General features: G+C 37.2%; 1 protein-coding gene across 1 annotated transcript in view; it reads left to right on the forward strand.

Annotated features, from left to right (window-relative positions):
• Positions 1-23,063: 23,063 nt before the first annotated feature.
• The window catches only part of jag1 (jagged 1), a 34,662-nt gene continuing 33,694 nt past the window's right edge, over positions 23,064-24,031 (forward strand). Inside the window, exons 1-2 of the mRNA XM_015387968.1 lie at positions 23,064-23,409; positions 23,539-23,844. Of these exons, the coding sequence (XP_015243454.1) occupies positions 23,350-23,409; positions 23,539-23,844 (366 nt within the window). The 5' untranslated portion in view covers positions 23,064-23,349. The remainder of the gene's footprint in view (positions 23,410-23,538; positions 23,845-24,031) is intronic.

Here is a 24,031-nt window from a genome sequence, read left to right on the forward strand (position 1 = left end):
AACAAAGGGTTATGCTGAATCCCTCTATTGTAGCTCTCGTTTTATGTTTATGGTCATTTTCCTGCTGAAATTCCCTGTAATTAACTGTATTCATTTTCAAATTTTTTATTTTTACAATGGCACCTGCATCCACACGAATAATGTTTCCTCTTCAATGCTGTAATTTCTCTTAGCTTTTAATCGTTTCTCAACAACTCATTCCTTTCGGATTTGTATACTACATGACTAATGGTTGTATTATCAAGAAATTCTCACACTTCATTTTAATTCTCTTATAGGCTCCTTCAGGGTTACCATGGGTTAATATTCTCTTTTTCTGGTCAATTTGGTCCGTCAGTCATGTGTTGGTAGCTTTTCAGGTGTGCTATGGTCTTTTACTTTTTCTGGGCAGGTTTTCAATGAGGTGACAGATGCTTGTAACATTGAGTTTGACCCTAATTTGCTTTAAACCTCCTCAAAACCTTCTCCCTGACCTGTCTGTTGGGTTTCTTTGCTCTTTATGAGAATGTTTCTTCTTTAATGGACTCTCTGAGGTATTCATAGAATAGCTGAATGCTCCTTTAAAAACAGAGGTTTACATTGTTTACTAATTAGCTAACTTTGGAGGACAACTTTGTGAGCTAGATTTTATTTAAGGATATCAGAGTAAAAAGGGTCATATTCAAAGGCATAGCTTAGTTTTCAGATTTCTGTTTGCAGAGGATAATAAACTACTATTTGTTGCTTCTAAATATACATAAATAAGAATTGTAAATTCAGTTAATTTTGTTTTCTGAAGGGTCTTTTCATTTACGACAATCTGTTCAAAGTATTTATTGCACAATTCTAAACAACATCTGAAAACCTTAATCTTCTTTGTTTAAATTCAACCAGTATCACAACCAGCTTCCTTTAAACTGTGTGTTGTTGCATATTGGGATATGAATCATTTAACAAGGCTCTGAAAGACAGAAAAAAAAATCTGTCGTTGAATTTTTTAAAACCAAACAATCTTGCTTGTTTAAAAGTAATTTCTTGATTTTATTGTGACTGTCAGGCAGATTAAAATTGAATATTCTTTACAAAAGCAGTTTTATTATTCATTTATTCCTCCATCAGGTATATTGGTATGTTTAACGTAAGATTAAAAGTTTGCAATGAGATGTTTTCAGCATGTCTCCTGTTTCAGGTCACTGCAATGCATCCTCATGGGGTAAAGATCCAAGGTTTGATTCACCTCAGAGCTTTACTCTTCTTAATCCTCATATAGTCAATAGGAGATTCATTCGCATGTTTTGGGACATTCCCATGTTAAATGTCAAACACTAGGTGACTTTGATAATGGTGAACTGATCGGGTGCTGCTGCAGCAAAGATTCCACAAACCATAATACTCCCAGCTCTGTGCTTTACGGAAACTTCCTTCAAAAGGATGTGTATGTTTAGCAACCATGTTTTCTTTTATTGATTTAATATCTCAGTGTTGTAAAAACTGATATTTCAACCTGGAAAGACTCACTCAGAAAATAAGCAACAATTAGAAATTCTTATTGAAATAAGAAATATAGACTTTGGCCCTTGGGCCATGATGGAAGACACAAGCATAGAGAAAGATGATGGTATGATAAAGCAGGTGAATTAGGATAGATACATCTCCCAACCCCCATTTTTTATGCAACTCTAGTCCAAAACGTCTGAGAAGTCCTTCTTCGGAGTTACAGGAATTAAGATTTTCTGCATTAACTAAGTCCTCTTCAAATATCTGACCAATTGTTTAATCACTGTTAGACACCACAGAAGAGGAGGCTTCCTTCCCGAGCATGCGTTGAAAATAATAAGTGAAAACTTGCAAATCAGATTTGCTAGACAAGTAAAACATCCTTTCTTTAGCAGCCCAGCAAGAGAAAGCTCATTTCTCGCTTCATTTAAAGCAAACAGCCCTTTACTCCTCCTGGACATAAAGAGGCTACAGGAAGACTAGTGGACAGACATAATTTGAACACATCAATAACCAAAATTAATGATTGATATTTATGAGAAATATAATTAAAATAAGAAATATTAGTTTTATTGATCATCGATATTTTATTACCACATATTACACTGTGTTAATATTGGTTTTCTAAAACTTAAAGCTACTTCAGTAAAAAAAAGATTACATAATGCTCAGTACATGTTTATTTGTGGATCTTTACTTGCCCTGACATCGTGTTCACAAAGTACGGTGAGTGTTTTTTTGCTGCACTATTTTCTACCAGCAATCACATTTACACCTTTGCATTGTGATTTACAAAGTGTGCCAAAAGCTTTAAAGTGCCGACCCATTCATGTAGAGAATGGCTCATTAGTTTAACATTAACAGGTAGTTGATGTGCTCCAGTGAAGCAGACCCTTCAAACATTCAGCTGTGGCTTTTTACACAGCGGTTCCCACGTATTTCCATGTGCTGCTCAGGAAGGTGACCGATCACTCGCCTGCCTCTACAAGCCAGCCTGGATACACGCATCTGTAAACAGACTCAGCAATGTCCTTAATGTGTTAGGCAACAGTCATTACCCTGACACACCTTATACTGGCGCTGGGCCTGAATCAGGGATTAAATATAAGCAGAGGGGGATTAATTGTTATATAAAGTTACCTTAGCTCGTTTGAAGTATATTTTAGTGCATCATAACGTATTTCAAGAAACAAAATAACTTTTTACCCTTTTAATTTTTATTGTAACTTTGCAGCAGCACTTGAAGCTACACAGAAAGGAAATGTAAATATTTTTTCATTAAGGTTTCGTTTTTTTATTTTTCCCTTTTGCAATCCTTTTCTTCTTTTAGTATGACCTATAGTACAGGATATACAGGAAATGGTCAGCATACTGTGGGTTCCAATGGAGCTTTCAGTTTTACTGACTCCTTTATAGAAGGGGTTGGTAACTCCAGTTCTCAGGGGCCTTAAAAGGTGTCCTTGGTCCAACAAGTGATTAGAGGAAGAACGGGACTCTGAAGAAACTGACTGCGCCTGAAGAGATAATTCAGCCATTTGATTCAGACTTAGACTTAGTCAAACTTTATTTTCATTTTGTATACACAGTCTAAATTTCGATACATATACCTTTTCAACAGCGAATAAGCTGCTGCATAGCAGTGAATGAACTTTTCCATTTATAAAATGCAGCAGGCTCGGCAGATGCCCGCTCACACTGAGCCTGGTTCTGCTCGAGGTTTCTTCCTGTTAAAAGGGAGTTTTTCCTCTCGCTACAAGCATGCTTAGAGTGAGGGATTGTATTTGAGTCAATGAGTTGATGCAATCAACTGGTTTTCCTTAGATAGAAAACGTTGAATCAATTTGACTGTATGATTTGGTTGAACTGTAAAGTGCCTTGAAATGACTTGTGTCTTGAATTGGTGCTATATAAATAAACTGAATTGAAGCAGTGGTCAAAATTTTAACAGTGTCGGAGAGACATGGTGGTAAAGGCATTGATAAGGAGGGTTCAGAGCAGCGCAAAAATAGATAAATATATGGTGCAAAATGCAGTAGAAACACTGAGTTGAGTTATTTTTTCTAAGATTCATCAGGTAGTGCAAGTATGATGTTTACAGTGTGATACAGAGTCTCGAGTTGTGTCTTAATTAGAGTTTCAACAGTTCACCAGTCTTATGGCAGCTGGGAAAAAGCTGTTACAGACCCTGCTGGCCCTGCATTGAATGCTGCGAGGCCTCTTCCCAGAGGACAGCAGGGAGAGCAGTCCATGGTGGGGGTATGAGGGGTCACTGATGATGTGATTCAGGTGTTGGACTAAGAATGAATCTAAGTGCTCCAGGATGCCGGCTTTTAAAAACTGGACCTGTCCCCCTCTGCTCTATAGTGTATCATCTAAGGAACATAAAGACTGGCCCAGATTTTATGAAAATTGTTCTTTTCTGTCCTTCACCTGTTGCTATATTTGCAAAGAATCAAAAGGATGTCCTTCTTCTAATGTGATAGCCAGGAGAAGATTTAAAGTTTGGGCTTTGACTCGGATGGTCCAACATCTTTCTTATTTTTTTTTTTTTTTTGTAGAACCATTCAGAGGAAGGCCTGCCTGATTTGATTCATTATACTGTAAAAAATTAAGCTCAAATGATTTCATGAATCCAACCATTTAATTTTATGAACTCTGACTATTATTTTTAATAGAAAAATCCAATTGAGTACATGTAATATTTTTGTTATTGTAACATGGGTATCATTGTTTTTATGCATTGTGCTTTATTTCCATAAATTGAATTCCTGACCAGTAAGTTTCCTACATTCAAATATATATTTTATTTATATATCAATTATGCATCACTTGTGATCATTAGACATGAGCATTAACTAATCTTTTTTTAGACATAATCAAACAACCACTGTTGTGGGACTTTTTTCACAATACAAACCTGTGATTATTATTTCATTTTGACATTGACCTAACCATTATGATACAAGATTTACAGTCATTATTGAATCTAACAGCAACCTTACTCATGGTGTTGCATTGAAAGGCACACCCACTCTGAACTAATCAGCAAATGAGGTCTTATTGTCAAAATCTGCACAAGTACGTCCTCATTAAACTGAAGTTGGTACTTATTTAATTATTTACATTATGCTTAATGAAATAATCCAGACTTATCCATGGGATTGAATTAAATCTATTAAAAAGAAGAACATATCACAGTATCTCAGCACATTTGAATTAGAGTTTTACATAATTCGTTTTTTAAGCACTCTGTTTAATTCTTTTCTTTGAACATTCATGTTAACAATGCGTCCTTCTCCATATCCCAAACAGGCTTGATCTTAAAATCACAGACAGACCTTCTACTTTCAGGATTATCTGCTGGAGATAAAAGGCTCCAAGGTTTACCTAACAACTCTCCCATGGAGGCCATTTTTGCCCAGTCCATTGGTTGAAAAAATAAACATCACTCAACAAGTGAGGTCCAGCATCTTAAGATGTTGTTGTGTTTTCTTTTGTGACCTGAAAGATTTGCACCATTGGTTTACTTTTGGTAGGCTCAATACTCTGAAGTGGGGGTTATGACAGTTTTAGTTTTTTATTCAATTTATCAACAATTATTTCTGCATATATATATATATATATATATATATATATATATATATATATATATATATATAATGGTGTGAGTCTCACACCATTGATGTCAAATAGGCCACATTTTTTCTCAGCTCAGCATGTTACATAGCAAAGGGAACAGAAACATCTGTGAGTGTGATCCTCAAAGTATGAACCTTCGCCATTCTTCGTTATGGGTGCTTCGGTCTCTCAGTGAAAGGCTGTTACTTTTATGGCACTTAGAATAACTGCTCAACGGTTTAAATTCAGTTCTGGCAGACAAAAATAATTTTTTCTTCGAGGTTTTTGGTAGATTTTATCTACAACTGGATCTTTTCTTTGATTAAATCTGTCAGAAGCAAGAGCAAGTAATTACTTTAAAAGTCTCTGCCGCAATCTAAATACCTCAGAGCAGTAAGTACACTTTAGCCTTAATTTAATTTGGTCTACCAGGTTACATAGAAACTGCTACCCAGTTAGTGCCTCACTGAAGTATGATCCAGGACCATGAGGCTGTACGCTTCCTAGAGACAAAGCAGTTAGGATAGGGAGCTGCTGACATCCCTAGCTTGGATATTGTTCTTACTGTCGATATCAAAAAAGGTGAACGGATAGAAGGAAATGGGTGCAGGAGCTACAGTTTGAGCTCAATTTGAACTTAGATCAAGCCTCAGGTCAATTCTTTATAGTTACGTTTCATGCCGAGTAAAACCAACGAGTCAAATTCCTTCATTTTAAATTATAATTTATCAACAGGCCAACTGAGCTATCTTAGAAATGTTAATGATGCAAGTAAACAAAAAAGTGGATCAATATTTTGTTCTTACTAATAGGCAAATATTTTTGGCCGATATTAGCTTATTTTTGCCTGCATGTACAGGCTCATTAGTCCATTTAGCAGTCATGACTGGGGATCACTTGAATTTGTGATTTGTAAACTATTTTTAATATTTCCCCGAATTGGTGAAAAAACCGGTTTTTGCTGCTGTAGACAAGAATACAGGAACAACAGTTATCATCATCGAATAATTTTTCTCAAAAAGCGCAAAAGCAAAAGAATAGAAAAACAAAAAAGACCCAAAAATCCACAACACATATGGGAAACGCGGAGACACAGATCACAAAAAAAACACGGGCCTCTAAAAAAAACCTGTGTTGGTTGATCTTTACTCACCATTATAATTTTTAATCATTGATCCTAATGAAAGATTTATGTTGATTTCAACAGATTAGACTTATTAGGGCCAACATGACAGGAGGCAACATACAAATGCGAGACCTGAATTGTGTCACTCACAACATTAAAATATTATAAGATTAAAAGACAACACTAAAATTATTATAAAAGTCAACTCAAAACAATCTAAGAGCATAAGGAATTAAATATTCCCTTTTTAGTGTTGCCATTGTTATTTTAAGTAAACACAATGAGGTTAGTTTTAAAGTCCTTAATATTTTTGTCAAAGTCAAGGTAAAAGTCATTCTCTGATATAACCACATCAAACTCCAAGTCGTAAAATGTGTGACTTAAGTCTGACTATAGTCATTAAGCCCAAACCTATGTTGTCTCCCACTACTTCTTTTAATGCATTTAGTTTAACTGAGCCGTTTCTCTCTTTTTTTATATGCAGTTAAAGAATAAATATATCTTTTTGTAATATCATAGTTATCCTTTTATATTAGGTAATAACTGTCTTCACAACACAATACTACACATAATGATGTTGGTTTTATTTTCCTGCTTCTGATTGATACCTTAGTAAAGGTGCAATCCTTTTGGCCCCATCTGCAAGGCCGAGGCTTTAGCGAAGCGGTACAAAAGCACAAATGTGATGAAAATCTTATTTAGAGAGCGTAACATCATTCAACGATCCTCTGAGTTATCTAAACAGATGGTAAGTGTGAAATCCTGAAGCCTGAATGCTGAAACTAAAACAATAGCTACTTAGAAGAAGAGATGTTTGCATTGTATGCAACCAAATAAAACCCCTTCTGTTTTGTTTTTTTAACCAAAAAGGATAGCTACAATATTCAAAGTGGAAAAAAGATTTTTAAAGCTTATTCCTCATTAAAATGCAGTTTGTACCTAATTTCTACAGTATTTTTTTTATGTTTTTTTTTTTTTTTATCAGGAATACGTGTTCATTTTTAATTAGCTAACTTTATGGAAGAGCCAGTACTGAGCCAGTACTGTAGTTGGTTATTAAGTCTATGAAAACAGTCCCAGTTGGATCAGATCTGCTAATTATGTCTTGTTTAGACTGGATCTCTTCAGGCATTTTAGTCTTAAAGGCTGTTTGGGTTTCTATTTTTTTTAATGTTTTTTCTTTACCATTGCTTACTTTTACCAGTGTTATTCTGTTTGATTTGCGTCTTTGTTTTTGATTCAGTTGTTAGTTTATTATTTTTTCTTCCCTCAGCCGCTCTATAAGTTTCACCCACAGGTCAGTTTGTGCTTGAGTTTCCTGTGTTGAGTTTGTTTCGTTGACCTCCTTTTATGAGCCCAAAGTTATTACATTCCCTTGATATTTTTATGCTTTGTGTAAACAAACTGAGCAACATTTTTGCAGGTCCCCTGCGTCTCTGTGGTTGGTCCGTGTGCTCCCTAACATGCCACACGCTGGTGTGTAATACCATTTCATAGATTTACATCCAGTTTCCTGGAAATAATGCTGCGGCTGTCCACTTATGGGCTTACAAAAGCAAGAAAATCAAGTGCTTTTTTAGTCTGGAATAAGACGGCCGAATATCAAAACTGATATCAGATTTTGAGTGTCTGTTCTTCCTCAAGACTAACTCCTGGAGTGTGCCTTTTAATATGTATGAGCCGGAGGATTTCGTTTGCTCAAGAAGAAAGTAAAGCGAAGGGGTCATCCATATTGAAACTGACAGGCCCATTTGGAAACAATCATCAAATGTGTCATGGAAAAACCGCTACGTCATGGTGCAAAGGACGTCAAGAGGCTGCCAGCATCAATATTTTCCCCTTAAGGCTGGCAACGGATGTCGTTTTGACAGAGCTTATATTACTGACGGCAAGACTTAGGGTCATTTTTCATTCCTTTTTTTTTTAGTAAAAGTCTGTTGTTGAAGAATGATGGAGATTTCTCACCCTAATGATCCGACATGCAACATGACTGACAACAACCGGGACAACAGGGAGGAAGAGCATTATCAGTGTCACCTCCTCCAGATAGGAAGTTCAGGTAATTAGGAGCATTCTCCTCAAGCGAGGCCTAGTATCCTGTTTGAAGAGAGCACTGTTCTGACTCACTGATCCTGGGGACATGCAGGTCCTTCCAACATGAGGAAACCAAATTTGTTAGATTGATGTTCTATGGATCTAATCTTCTTGCTTCAACTGTTTTCCTCCTCCCTCTGGAGGACCTGTCAAAGAGATCAATGATAAAGCTATAAACATTCCCCTGAATTCTGGCTTCTTTATCTAATCAAAAATACAGTGCCAGAAAAAGGAATTCATGCCCCATTACATTTTCCATATTTAATGTTAATATAAACCTTTAATGCATTTTTGTTAGGTTTGACTTTACACAGAATACAAAGTAATACATGGATACAAAATAAATTATAGCTTCTATAGTTGTAACAAAAAACAATGGTGTTATTACCACCCACCTTTATTGTTAAGTTCCTAAATAAAATACAGTGATGTGCAGGGGGAGGGGTGGCCCCTTTTGTGGTCCAATTGTTGCATGCCAGTGTGCCCTCTGGGAAGCCAAACAAATGCTTAGGTGCCCTCTTGAGAGCCAAACATGTGCCAAAGTGCCCTCTCTGGAACCTAAACATGTCCTAACGTGCCCTCTCTGGTGCCAAGATGTGTGCTAAAGTGCCCCCTTTGGAGCCAAAATGCATGCTACATGCCCTATTTGAAGCCAAAACACATGCTGAAGTCCCCTCTCGGGTGTCAAACACTGGGTAAATTGCCTTCTCGGGAGCCAAAATGTGTACTTAAGTGCCTTCTTTGGAGCCAAACACATGCTTAATGCCCTCTTTGGAGCCAAGCATGTGCTAAAGTGCCCTCTCTGGAGACTTAACGTGTGCTATCCTGCCCTCTCAGGAGCCAAGATGTGTGCTAAAGTGCCCCCTTTGGAGCAAAAACGCATGCTAAATGAACCTTTGGGATCGAAAGCACATGCAAATGTGCCCTCTCAGAAGCCAAAATACTTGGTCAGGTGCCATTTGTGGAGACAAATATGTGCTAAAGTGCCCTCTTGGGTAGGGCGACCAGATTTGGGTTTCTGAAAAGGAGGACACTTTCTTTTTTCCTGGTAGGCGCTGGGCCAATGACTGGACTGGGAGGGGCTTTCGAACCTTTCGAACCAAGCCATCAGCTCCGGGAGCTGGTCCCCATGCGCCGGGGTTCATTAATTTATTTTTAGTAACTTTTTATAATCTGTCCCACTTAAATGTAGGAAATTGTTTGAATTTGTGTGGCACAGTGGCAGTAGGGGGGGAAAAAAATCGATGCAAAGCTGGAGCCTCTCTATACTCAGTCAGTGTGACATGGAAAAAATTAGATTGGAGATTAAAAACTCATGTGCAACTGGTCTTTAATCAGAGAAGTAGCCAAGAGGCCCATGTCAACTTTGGAGAAGCTCCAGAGACCATCATCACTGGTGGGGGAATCTGTTAAATGTCCAGTCAACAAATCAAACATTTATTGACAAGTGAAGAAAGAAGAAATCCATTGTTACAAAAAAGTGCATGATAGACTGAGCTAAGAAACTTTTAGGCATAAAGGTATGAAGCCTAAATAAAGACATTAACTTTGGCCAGCTGAGCTTGATCCTTTATATGAAATCAGCTATGTGTGGCACAAAAAAATTAACTTAAAGCACTTTTTATTTCATGATGAAACCTCGTGGCAGAGGAACCAAGATGCAGGGATGTTTCAGCAGGAGAGGGAATTTAATGTCAGAGTTAATGGGATGGTTAATTAAGCTAAAGGGGCAGCCAGTGACTTGATGCTATGGTGAAAGGTTCCCTCTTTAGCACAACAGGGACAATTAAACATGAAGCCAGAGATCAAATTTGATGGACCAACAAACATCTCATAGATCAACAGCCATAGCTAGATCAAAGCCTGTTCATTATGTGGAATGGTCCAGTCAAAGTCCAGATCTTAATAAAGAGAATCTATCATTTCTCTTTACAATAACCCCACTATGATAAATAGGACATTTTTGTTGGACATGAATCCTCAGTGAAAGAGATCCCCCCCCCCCCCTTCACATTTGGCCTAATCACAAGGGTCAGCTCAGCTGTATGTGACTTGATACTGTAGACCAGATGGAAATGCTGCCTAACACAGGATAATCTATCTTTCCTCTCCTCACAGGATCAAACACCCCTGGCCATTAAGGCTGTGAGAGGACAACACACAACACACTGATGATCCATTCACAGGGTCTTAACCCAACACGTGTGCCTGGCCAGAGAGGTGATCCCGTAGCTTGTTACGCTGCTGTGGATATGCACGCCTGTAGGTTACTACTATAACTCCTGTCCCACTGATATATGTTGCATCGCTTCAACATGGTAAAAAGAAGAAAAGACACTTAGAATAAACATGACATAAATGAGTCGCCCACAGAATCACCACAGCAATTATGCACAGTTTGAACCAATGTAAAACAAAACCAAACCTCTCAACATTTAATCCTTTTTTGCCCAACATCCACAAAGCAGCTGGGCTCCCACCACACCGAGGTGCTTACCACACACAACCACCTCACAGAAGAGGTTTTTGACCTGCATGTAGGCCTCATTTATGAGAGAAAGCTGATACCATCTGTAGCACGTTTTGTAAGTGCAGCTCCAGTTAATACCATGTAAACATTTTTAAAGGGAAAAAAAAAAGTAAATAGCAAAAGGAACCCCTGAGCTTTAATTGCCCACTCTAATGTGGATGTGCTGCATCGATTCACAAATTCAGCCCTAAACATAATAATCTCTACAGTGCTCTTGGTTCATTAATGCTTAGTCTCCGTTTTATTTATACTGTAATTCGGCTGAGACATGGATTGTGAGAAATAACAATAGAAGAACAATAGGGAAAGAGAGTTTTTCAACCAAATGTTCATCTGCTGCATTAAATATAGCCTCAAAAGAAGAATCTCCCTCTCACAGGTTTCACACGATGCAATATTGTGTCTTGAAATGCCTGTAAGTTAAGACATACAAATGTGTCACTCAGAGGAAACTCTGATGTACAGTTCTGGTCAGAAATGTACATACATTTATCATGGACCTGAAAATTATCCTTTTTTGGACTTGATATGGTTTATATAAACAGTTCTGATTTTGAGGGTGGGCTGATTACTCACTGGACTGATTACACACTGGGGGTTCCAGTTTAACGTGTTTGTGGCTTTCTTATACTACAAAGGATCACATTTATACACATATGCTTGAATATTTATCTGTACCCCCAATAATTGTTGGGTAAATGTCTCTTAACATATTCCAGATACCGCATGACTCTCAGTTGATTTCTGGCCCCTTATCTTGGTGAGATGTACTTAAAAAGGTGGGTTTCCTTCCATCGGCTCAGTTTTTAAAGTATACTTCTTAAATTAAATGTTAGAACTGTAATTATAGTCATATGTTTACATTAATGTTTTTCATCACATTGTTTTTTTTATCACTGCTGCTTACCTTATCAAGGCTGTATTTTAAAAACGTCTAGAGAGCTGTTCTCACGAAATTTCCTTTTTTTTAACACTTGTGTATACAAAATGACAAAATAAAATCTATCTGTCTGTCTAAATGATCAATGGGGTCGAGACGGGCACCATTCCAGATTTATAGAAGCCTTTTCATTTTTTTTCCAAACCAAGTTGTGATATGTGTTATAGATGAAACACCCATTTTGGCAGGTTTCTACTATCGGACCTGAACTGCTGTCCTAAGTGAAAAGCCAACTGATTAAGGTGCTCAAGAACAGCCTAAGTGCTGAAAACACCTTCCTCACAGCCGTACTGTACACTGTGAAGCCAGTTTTATTTCACCAAGAAACGTAAGGGTGCCGACAACTTCAAAACTCAAGTGAAACTTGCTGCTTCCCACTGAAACTGATTTCCTTCTGGATAAATGTTTTATAGACAGAAAATGTTTTTAAAGCTAGAAGCACTGTACCAAGTATCAAGCATGGAGGTGGGAGTGTAATATTGAGGGCAGGGCTCGATGTTAACCATTGCCAGATCCCCCGGAGCAAGTAGTTTTTATTGTCGGGAGAGTACAAATTTCATTGCATTTGCACGCCGGGCAAGTCCAATGATCGCAAAAAAAAAATTATTTATCACTCAAAATTACTTTAAAATCACCAACATTCGCTAAAAACGACCCACAAGCGTTGCTGGCGCCATTTTTGCTGTTTTGTACAGATTCTCGCGTGATTTGAAAAAGGTGTCTGATTTGAAAAAGCTGGTTTTATTTTCCGCCAGATGGCGTGATTTTTGTCCACCTAGCGGTAATTTTGATGTAGTTACCAAAACGACAAAAAAGCTAGAAAGCGCTATCATATGGCTGTCTTCTGTACAGTGATGCAGGTCATACATTAAAAAATGTTCATTACATTTTTTTCTCTTAGACATTGGAGAGGTGCATTTAAATGTTATAGGGCTAAACATGTCAAACTGGTGACCTGTTATGTTATTATTATTGTCTTGTTGCTGCATTTATTTTGTCAGGGAAAACTAATCCTGAGTCAGTTAAAAGTCAAGGAATTCTGAAATTATGTAAGACCGTGGAACCCCTGTATAAAATAACTATGTATAATGATTCTTTAGAAGAGTCACAATATATTAACAGTATTATCTTCTATAAACATACCGTGACTCTAAAATAAAAGTTATTCATTTGTGACATTGACTTCTGTCTTGTGATTTATCTTAAGTTTTTAACCTGTCAAGTTTTTTTTTTATTTTTTGACATTAAAATTTATATTTTTCCAAGCACACAACAGTTTAAAGCAAAGTTTAGTTTGAAAAGAATGTGCAGGAAGGATTGAAAATGTTAACACGGTAATGTAGGCTTGAGTTCATTATCTGACACATGCATATACACACCAGGAACCTGTAAACTTCAAAAATACTGAATTACAAAAAACATTTAAAAAACAAACATGTTTCATTGATATATATACAAAATGAATATTAGGAGCTATATTTATCAAATATTATACTGGGCAAGTAAAAATTGTTTCTGAGCAAATGAAATGTGAAAGTCACTTGCCCTTCAGGTAAGTGGTAAAAATCCTTAACGTCAACCCTGGAGGGTGTATTTAACTACCATATGTACTGGTGCATTGCACAAAGTGACTACAATAAGAAGATGGGTGTACATACAAATATTTTATTTCAATATCAGTGTAACTCTACCAAGAAGGGCAATAAAATCTTGCTTCTTTCTGCAACTATCTGTCCAAGAAGAAGAGAGATGACTTTGAATGTATACCGACAGTTAAAAACCAATGACACCATGGCCATGATGAGTGCCGGACAACTTCTAACTGTATACAAAATAGAATTTTACTTGCATGACATAGAAGCTTTTCTCTGTTTTCACTCATCATTCACAAAGTTATGAACACCATGTAGAAACAGCAAAATGTTATTTCTCTTTGTCATCTCCTTGAAGAATAGGAAGAGCCTACAAGAGTGTCTCATGTGACATTTTGTGGTCGAGTAACCTTCATGGCTTTAAAATGTACGTTCTTAAGCGCACCTGCACGTCATTTCCTTCTTAATGTAATTCTGAAGGGTAAACACAAATCCAGTCACACGGTTCTTTCTCTGTATTTCTCTGTTGAATGTTTAAACAACACAGGGATTTATTTTGCTTGCTATGAATGAAAGAGGAAATTAACCTCTTCCTTGACTCTGCTGGCGGGTGAATGAAGGAGATGAATTAAATTTTAAAATAATAATAATAGATGTTGTAAATCATTTCATAGGAGCTTGGGTCCTGGATTTTAATAAAAGGTAGGGGGAAGGGAGTGCACTAAGCACCTAATCCACCACATTCTTGTTGAATTCTGAATTCCTAAAGGCTTCAATGCCATGCTCTGCAACAGAAGGGGTTGCAAAAGACTGAGGTAATTGGATTGGAATACGGCATCGATTGTCAGACAACAAAAGATATTCATCTCTCTCTTTCTGCCTCTCATGGCCTTTCAGGTTTTTTTGTCCCTGGTCTGGAATGTATTTGGTCTTTAACTCGTCTCATCCAAGCAAAGAGAGGGCACAAGAACAGGAGAGAGGGGCCACCAGGACTGCCTCGGTCTCATCTGGAAGTCACAGCAGCCCATGTGTGAGGATGTATGAGCCACAGATTGCCCCCCAAAAGCCCAAGGGTCATTTCTGTGATCATTACCATAATCACATTAGGGCTGCAGGAGATTAGCACCATGGCCTCAGAGGAGAAACCAGGTCTGCGCTCCATAAGAACAAAACATCATGCTTACAGGGAGCAGTAGAAATGATACATTATAAATGGGATTATTAATGGTGAAACAGAACAGTTCAAGGTTTGACCAGTGTGCCGTCCTTCATATTTGGAATTAATGCTGCCAATGCAAATACCTCCCTTAAAGTGTGTTACAAAAAATAGACATACCTTTAAAATTGTTCATATTTTCTCACATTACAACAGCAATCTCCTTGGATTGTGTTGATTTTTTTTTTTTTTAACGCACAGGAGTTCATAGATTCTCTATCGCTGCTCCTCTTTAATGGAATATCCTCCTGCTGAACATTAAGAAGGCTTCTTCACTGCCAAATTTTAAAACAAGGCTCAAAACTTACTTTTATTTGCTGACTTATAAAACTGTCAGGACTCAGTTGTTGTGACGTGTTTATTCAGCTTAAACAAATTCTCATTGCCTTATTTGATATTTTTATACTGCATTTTATTCTTTTATAGTGTTTTATTATTTTCAACTATGATGATTAGAATTTGAAAAGCACTATTTTTTTGTTACTCTAATACCACTAATGCAACATGATTGGTGATGGGAAACATGGAGGAGCTTTAAAGATTCAAAGCTCAATATGAACACTGTTCAAAGTGACATCTTGTTATTTTCCATACAACATTATGGATGCATGGTAAGACAAAAGACAAGAAACAATAGATTTTGAAATGCTAATGTGAGTAATAAGTTAAAAAATTAATAAAACACATTCAAGGGCGATGTACAGATACTGAGCCAACAGGTATGTTTTTGATCTGAAGCTGAAGTAAATGAAGAGAATGCAGAGAACATGTTTAATCCAGAGAGAAAGACCAGCCGGTGATTTAAAACCAGGGCTTTCTTGCTAAATGGCAAGTAAAAGATTACAACAGAGTCAGAGTAGATGGGTATATGGGTGGAGATGAATACAAGGAAATCCTGGAAGTAAAGCTTTCAGAGACTGCAAAACTCAACAGAATGGAGTGGATGTCCGCCTTCCAGGAGGCAATATGCATGAGCACACATGTAGCGCTTGACTGACCTGCACATACTTAAAATAAAATGCAGAGAGAATACATCGTATTTTTAGGTTGTACTGTGATTAAAGCTTTGCCAAGCATTGTACGGCAGTGGTGTCTAGAGTTTTGCGCTAACGAGGCAAAATTTCCAGGTTTAAAGCAAATTTATTTCTTCTTTTTCAGTTAAACTTACAAAAAAAAAAAAGAATTATTTTTACTGTACCAACTCAACGACAAAATCACCTATTTAATGTTTAAAAGATAAGTAGAAAATAACTTATTAATAGAGGTCAGAAGAAGGGTTTTGGACATTTGTCTTGATACAATTTTTGATTTGTGTGCGAGCACCAAAACCAGGAACTTTCTTTACATTTTTTTCTCTTTTTAGCCAAGTTTGATTGATAGGAATACACAATTCTGCTTTCTGTGTTGAGGTAAAAAAAATAAAACTATTTGACAAAAACAGCAAAAAAAAAAGAAACCACTTTGTAGTGTGGCAAATATTATCCATTTCATTTGGATTTGGCTGATCCATCTGGCTAAAAGAATCAGGCTCATTTGTTGAAAAGCTAAATTTCTACTAGATCTACTGTCAGAGGCCACACAAACTTATCAGTAAGACCGCAAATGGTCCCTGGGCCACACTTTGGACACCCCTGCTGTACACTCTGTATATGTTTCCTCACTCTTTTCACCACAGCTTTTTCCCACCCCCATCATCATCCATACAAGCATCACCTCTGGGCAGGTCGAGGGGGCACTGAAGGCAGATTTCTGACACAACCCCCTCCCCAGACGGTCCACAGCGTCTAGACTCCGTTTCAGCATTTCCCATAAAGAAAAGAGAGTGAAAAGGAGAGAGAAAAGAAACTTACCCAAGGGTTAACATTTTTTCCAATTAACCCTAATTACCCAAAGAGAGCATTTCAATGAGGCCTGTAACCTGAGATGTCTATCAGTTCTGTGGCTGAAGCAAGCAGGGAGGAAGTAGTATCTTTCATCTTGAAGTTCAACCACAGGAAACGTGACATTTGAATATTGACGGCAGTGATTTAAGAGTGTGGAAGTAACACTTAGAGGCTCTCCCTCCTTAAGAAGGAATACAAGTGATATCGCTGCCTCTGCTTTAGATGAAACTCCGAGCCGTGGCCACTGGGCGTGCAACCCTCTGCCTTGATGCTTCTCCTCATATGACCTTCTTGCTTTCCTGTTTCAGCAACAGTTTGGAAGCAAGCATATAGCTCTACTCACTGTAGAACCCTCATAAACAGCTACAAAGTGGGATAGTGAAGCATTACATAGTTACTGATTGATTCGCTCCTCACTTTGTTATACCACAGTTTCCAAGGTTGCGTCTTTGATTTTGACCCTTTGAGTGACCTGTGTAATTGGTTCACACAAATCACTAACGACAGGGGCAGTGGGGGCTTTTCACCCCTCATATATGTGTGTGAATGGGTGGGTGCACTGCTCTAGCCACTGATCTAGTTCACAGATTACCTTCGGGAAGGGAGACACCTGGCCACAGTTACCCTTTGACACCGACAGAAGTATTTCTGTGATCACGTTGAAATAAAATTCATGTTAAAGCTGTTAATCGGATCAGCAGGAGTTTCATTCATTCGTATCCATCCTCATGACTCTAGGTATATTCCATAGTTAAACTTTCCTCAGTTTCTAAAAATATTTTCTTGTCATTTTCCACCATTAAATGCAGTTTTATCTTTACTGGGATTTCATTGGGATTTCATTGGTTAAAAACAGCACAAGGTACAGCGTCATAAAGCAGGGGAAGGAATATAAAACAAGTTGTTTAAACTTTTATTTTCAAACCTTCAAGAGGAACACTGCAAAAATGATCTAGATATAGGTAAAATATTTCTTAAATTAAGTGTATTTACCCTTAATTTGAGTAGGTGAATAAGATGATTTGACAATGGAATAAATATTTTTACTAATATGCACTTGAAAGTAGACAATGCAATAATTTTTTCTTATATTAAATGTAAATTGTCTTGTCCCATTGGCAAAGTGTCTAACTTACCTGCTCAATGCAAGAAAAATGCATTTATTTGAAGAAAAATGAATTATTTAGATTTACATTTTTTATTCTGAATAAACATTTTAATCACTAGCGTACTGTAGAAACATATGTCTACACCATAAGTGTATGTTTGGGTTTCAAACATTGTTTTTTGAAATAAAACAGAAGTATTGTCTAATTTAAAGGAAGGCTGCAGCAAAAAGAAATATCGAAATTTTACTGCAAATTCCAAAATTATTTAGGCCTTTGACTGGTCTGTCCTAACACATTATGCCTTGATATTAACCATTTCATTGGAGCTTCAGCTGTACGTCTGGCGTCCATGTCCTGCAAGATGAAGGTGATCCTCATCCCCAGTCTCAGGTTTTTCACAGCCTCTAATACTCTCAGTTTATCTTCTTATCAACTCTAACCACCTTCCCTGTCCCTGCTCATATAGAATCATCCCACAGCATGATGCAGCTGCCACCATTTTCAACAGTAGATGCGGTGTGTTCAGGGTGTTATCTACCTTTTGTGTTTTTGCCATAGAATTATAGTTGTGCCATGTTCTTTTTTTTTTTTTTTTTTTTTTTTTTTTTAAGATGATGATCTATTAGATGTTAGGGGCATATTTTGTTTTATAACTTATACTTGATTAGAATTCCACTTAATAATGCTGTTTATTTCACTAATGCTCTATAACAAACATCTTAAGCCATTAGGGAACATCTGGGTCTATATTGATCTATATTAACATTTCAATACGCATAGCAGGGCACTAATAACTTCTTTTTCTGAGCCCAAATGGTTGCAGAGGATTTTATTTGTGATTACCAAAGTAAAGGGGCTGAATCAAGAAGCCTGCCACATTTTGTAAGATTTTACTTATTAAAAATGTTTAAAGCTATTCATATTTTTCACAGTATTACTAAATCGTATTCAGGTTTAGAAGTCGAGATTAAATACTTTCAAACATTTGGTTATAACATGAAGTAATATTAAAACCTTCAAACACTCTTACAAGGCACTGTGTATGCTGATTAGAGACTGACTTTTGTGTTCATTTTTCAGTTTTACAAAAGATTCCTATGTTTTTTCTTGAAGTTTTGTTCATATTCCAACAATCCAGCATTTTAAGCAAGACAAATATGCATAAAATCTGCAGATATTTTACATGTTTCTATGATAGAATTTTGCAGACTCCTTTCAAGGCTTGCCTTAAAATACCATAGTTTCAGCTTATGCCCTTGGCTCACCGCCTGGCCTTCATGGAAGCTTTCTTTTCACTCCAGATGATTTAGAGAGCTGCCTCTGCTAATCAGAGAAGAGTTAAACCTAGCGACGGGTCTGTCCACCTTTCAAGCTGACATAAATCTTTGTGAAGTAAAAATTACTGGAAAAACTGTGGTGAGGCCAGTGTCCAATAGAGGTAGGGGGAGAAAGACCTTAGGCATGTTTGAAAAATACATTTCATTTTTGTTTAGGTCTGTGACTGTGGGGAGTTATGTACATCAACATGAATTCACGCCTTATGGGTCTTCAGACTTTTACTTGGCAGCACAGTAATGCTAGAAAGTCGAAAAGATACTACCTAGAAGTTTTTTTCTATTTGCAAATGTATATATGCAGTTTCTACTTAAATAGTTCAAATTAAATGTTTTTAAAGAGCAGACTAAACGAGAAAGCCTCATGGTTTGATTCAGAAAAATATTTTGGAATAAATCAATCAATTAATTAAAACTTTATTCATAAAAGTTCTGATTAAAGTATTCTGCTCATACTGAGAGGTGTTTTGACCTTTCACCTCTGTGCATGGTCTGGTCACTTGAGTTGCAAATGCAAGAAGAAGTTAAATAAAGAAATAGAAATCAGTAAAAAAAATTTAAATTAAGTGTATTTACCCTTAATTTGAGTAGGTAAATAAGATGATTTGCCCATGGAATGACATTCTTTACTCTTAAGATAAGATCATTAGATAATATGCACTTGAAATAAGACAATTCACTTGTTTTTTCCTATTTTAAATGTAGATTGTCTTGTTCCGTTGCCAAATTGTCTCATTTAAGTCTTCAATTCAAGAAAAAAATGCACTTATTTTAAGAAAAAAAATATACTTATTTAGATCTACTGTTTTTGCAGTGTGAAAAATGGCTGGTAAAATTGTAGGGAATTGTAGTAGACATCTCTCACCCTATATTCTGCCAGTTTGAGCTTCTAAGGTCTTGGAGGCGCTACAGACTTCCCCTGACTAGAGGTTCCCTAAAAAAAAAAAACTCTGTGCCAAACACCACGACTATCTTGAATTTAAAAATGTAAAGAATCCACTCAAATTACATACTGCTCTAGCTTAATCTTTTTTTATTGTAATTTTTTAATCTGTATTCATGTTATTTAAATTGTTTTTATTATAGCCAAAGATAAATTTCTACCAAAAAGTTCTATTCTATTCTATTCTATTCTATTCTATTCTATTCTATTCTATTCTATTCTATTCTATTCTATTCTATTCTAGTAAAAGCTTTAACATACCATTAGGCACCCAAAGTGCTGTACATGTGGTTAAAAATACAAGAGTGATTAGAAGAAAAGCAGTAATCAATTACAACCCAATAAAAACAATAAAATAAACATTAAAAGGCAGAGGAGTATGATTTGGAGCATGTTTAACCCAAAATGATCACCAAAGATGGAAACAAATGGTGACAGTTAGACCTTTTAGTAAATCAGCTTAAGTCCTGCCGAGATCAATATCTCCTTTACAAGGTTACTTGGCAAAGAAGTCCACCTTGTAAAAGTAAGATCATCTTCAGAACTTCTTTTTTACGATTCTTTTTATATTCCTGCTTGAATTTTTCCATCTAATTGTTCTTCATTAGTTTATAATCATTAACTCCTCGGGTCTGCCTGCATGGTGATGCAGCAGTTCTGCAGGAAACATTGTTAGGACTTCACAACACATCATTAAGAGCAAACAGTTTGCTTGGAATTGTCACTTTAGATCTTTGATAAAGTACTGTGGTCTTCTTGGTCTGCCCCGGTTCCCTTAAAAAACAGATGCGGGACTATTTTTTATTTCTTCGGGTTTTTCTTGACATACATAAGTTGTTCTCAGATGTGTTGCTGCAGTTGTATAGAACAATACATTAAGCACCTTTAAAATATGAATTTAATGGTAAAGTAAAGCTATAAAGTGCTGTGTACAAATGTTTTAAAAGGTGCGTTTCCAGTTATATCTGCTGCAAAACTAAAACAACTTTTCAAAAATAGAGAAATTCAAGCAGGTCCACCTCTAAATACCTCGAACCACACACAAACTGTTTTGGAATAGTCTAGTCAGTCTGGAGGCAAATCCAGTATAGGTGCGGTGGCATGAAGAGTTGATCACAGCTATATAAACAGCTTGCTAAATTATCTTTTGGACAAACCTTCTATGATATTATTTTCCTTCATCTTTATCTTCCCCTTTACGCAACCTTCATGGATGCATAAAGGGGCGTCCCATTATGCATCCATTATTAACACGTCTTATAGTTTGTATCATGTTAAGGTGCAGACTGCGATGTGAAATATTTATGTTTCAACACATAGAAGTGTGAAATACATTATGGTCTAATACAGTTATTAGTGCTTAGCATCATAATGGTTTATTGACCTACAACAGCAACCTACTCTGTTTTGGGTTGATAATTCAAATACTCCATTATTCTCTCATTAATGTGGGCAACAAGGCTTACTAGCCAGGGGGCATAACCACGAGAAACCAGAAAAAAACTGTATTTAATATGGTTAACCCAACCATTTTATGGTTGATTTTACATGTTAGTTAAATTAAGAATATTCAAGGAGTTTTACACACTGTAAATATTGTACAAAGATTATGCTGTGAACAATCTCAAACATCTATAAACAAAGGTGTTGATGGCAGCAGCACAGCTGATATTTCTCTCCAGGACGGTGTCACAGCTGAACAGACGAGGCAAAGCTACTATGAAAAAAAGCAGAGAGAGCATAATGTTAGAGATTGAGAGTGGGAGAATAGAGATAGAATGAAGCAGAATGATGAAATAGGGGTCCCTATGTCCTCTAGAAGTCTAAACCTATAGCAGCATAACTATAGAGATAGCTCAGGATAATCTGAGCCAGTCTAAATATAAGCTTTATCAAAAAGGAAAGTTTTAAGCCTAGCCTTAAAAGTAGACAGGGTGTCTGCCTCACGGACCAAAACTGGTAGTTGGTTCCACAGAGGAGCCTGATAACTAAAAGATCTGCTTCCCATTCTATTTTTAGAAATTCTAGGAACCACTAGTAAACCTGCAGATTGAGAGCAAAGTGCTCTGTTAGGAACATAAGGAACAATCAGATCTCTGATATAAGATAGAGCTTGGCCATTTAAGGCTTTATATGTGAGAAGGAGGATTTTAAATTCTATTCTGGATTTAACAGGAAGCCAATGAAAAGAAGCCAGGATAGGAGAGATATGATCTCATAGCATACATCTCATACCATACAATACAATGTTCTATTACTGATTTTAGTATTTTATCATTTTTCATATGACATTTGGTACAAATCATACTTCTCATTCAGACAAGCTGTTTCAACATTGTTAAATGCACATAAAATATACATTGTTCTAACAGTGGCCATATTAGCTATGTATGAATAAGTCTCCATATTTTTCCTGTGGGAATCTGGAAGGCTATCATATGGAAGAGGATTCGGGCCACTGAAAAAAAAAAAAAAAAGTTAACTGATTTAAAAATGTTTATTTGCGGTTAATATGGGAAAAAGTCAGAATTTAGACTTTTTTTTCTCAGAATTATGAGTTTAATCTCAGAATTCTGACTTTTTTTTTCTCCGAATTCTGACTTTAATCTCAGAATTCTGACATTTTTGTCAGAATTCTGACTTTAATCTCAGACTTTGAGATTAAAGTCAGATTAGAGTCAAAGAAAAAAGTCAGAATTCTTACTTTAATCTCAGAGTTCTGATTTTTTTCTCAGGATTCTGACTTTAATCTCAGAATTTTGCCTTTTTACTCTCAGGATTCTGACTTTAATCTCAGAATTATGATTTATTTCTCAGAATTCTGACTTTTTTCAATATTAAACTGGAATAATAAAAAAAAAAAAATCAGATAACTTCATTTTTTCAGTGGCCCTAATCTCCTCTTCCGTACTATCACCTTTAGATTACATCTCTCAGATTTCCCACTTTAGAGGTAAATATAATGCAGCATTAGCCTCATGTGATGTCACCAGAGGCACGTGACTATTAAAGTTTAGTTTGAAATTGTGGCTTTTATCTCGATTAAAATGATTTAAAAAAAAAATCCTGCAGGGAACAATCGTGACTAAAAGTGAGTTTGGTGCATTTATAAGAGAATGTGACAGGCAGCTTTAAGTGTGAGGGCGGGCTCAGGGTGGAGGAAACTCCCCTCTCTGCTGAACTTGTGTAGCTGAGCTCAGACTCCGACCAGCAGTCAGTGAGTGAGTCAGTAGTGGGATCGGTCGCCGCATGGCTTCTGTGTAAACTTTCCTCAGCAACAAGTGGAGACGAAGAGCAGAAGCTCCGGAGTGTTTGACGGACCTATCAGGACAAAACCCGCAGCTCTTCTATGAATCTGGAACCTGTGCTCCGCTAAGAAACCTGCTGTTCCCCCCCCGTTCGTGCATGTTCAAACCAGAGGAGAGCTCTGGTGCCGTGGGTCGGCCAGACGACTAGTACAAACGAGTGGCAAACAGCAGTCCGGAGGCATGATTTTGAGACGGAGCTCCGCGGTTGCTGCCAGCTTCCTGCTCTGCTTTCTTGTGGAGGTATGTGGATCTGTTAGCGGGGAGCAGAGGGAAAGGTCACTCGGTTCAGCCCCGCGTCTGGATGCGCCCCTGGGTTTCTCTGCTAGTCCGACATGTGCATCGAATAACCTGTGTTCTGTCTCCCTACAGGTGTCGCAGGGGACGGGACAATTCGAGCTGCAGATCTTGTCGATGCACAACGCGAATGGGGAGTTGCACAACGGCATGTGTTGCGACGGCGCGCGGAGCGCGGCGGATCAGAAGTGCGCACGGAGCGAGTGCAACACGTTTTTCAAAGTTTGTCTGAAGGAATACCAGTCCAAGGTGTCCGCTGCGGGGCCCTGCAGCTTCGGAATGGGATCTACGCCTGTCCTCGGAGGGAATACGTTTTCTTTCAGGAGCCCTGTAAGGGATGACAGATCCAGGATAGTTTTGCCCTTCAGCTTTGCCTGGCCGGTGAGTGAAGGCTCAGATAATGATAATCAACTTTTATAAGTTAGTAATACCCCTAATTAAATGCACAGAGAGGAGAAAATAGGTGTTTGCAAGGTAGTTATGTCCATAGATCAGAATGCATATGTTTATATCTGATGCTTACCTGGGGGCCACCAAGAATCAAGGCATCAATTTTATTGAGTTAACC

The sequence above is a fragment of the Cyprinodon variegatus genome, unplaced genomic scaffold, assembly GCF_000732505.1.
Source record: "Cyprinodon variegatus isolate N-32 unplaced genomic scaffold, C_variegatus-1.0 Scaffold409, whole genome shotgun sequence".
Classification (NCBI taxonomy): domain Eukaryota; kingdom Metazoa; phylum Chordata; class Actinopteri; order Cyprinodontiformes; family Cyprinodontidae; genus Cyprinodon; species Cyprinodon variegatus.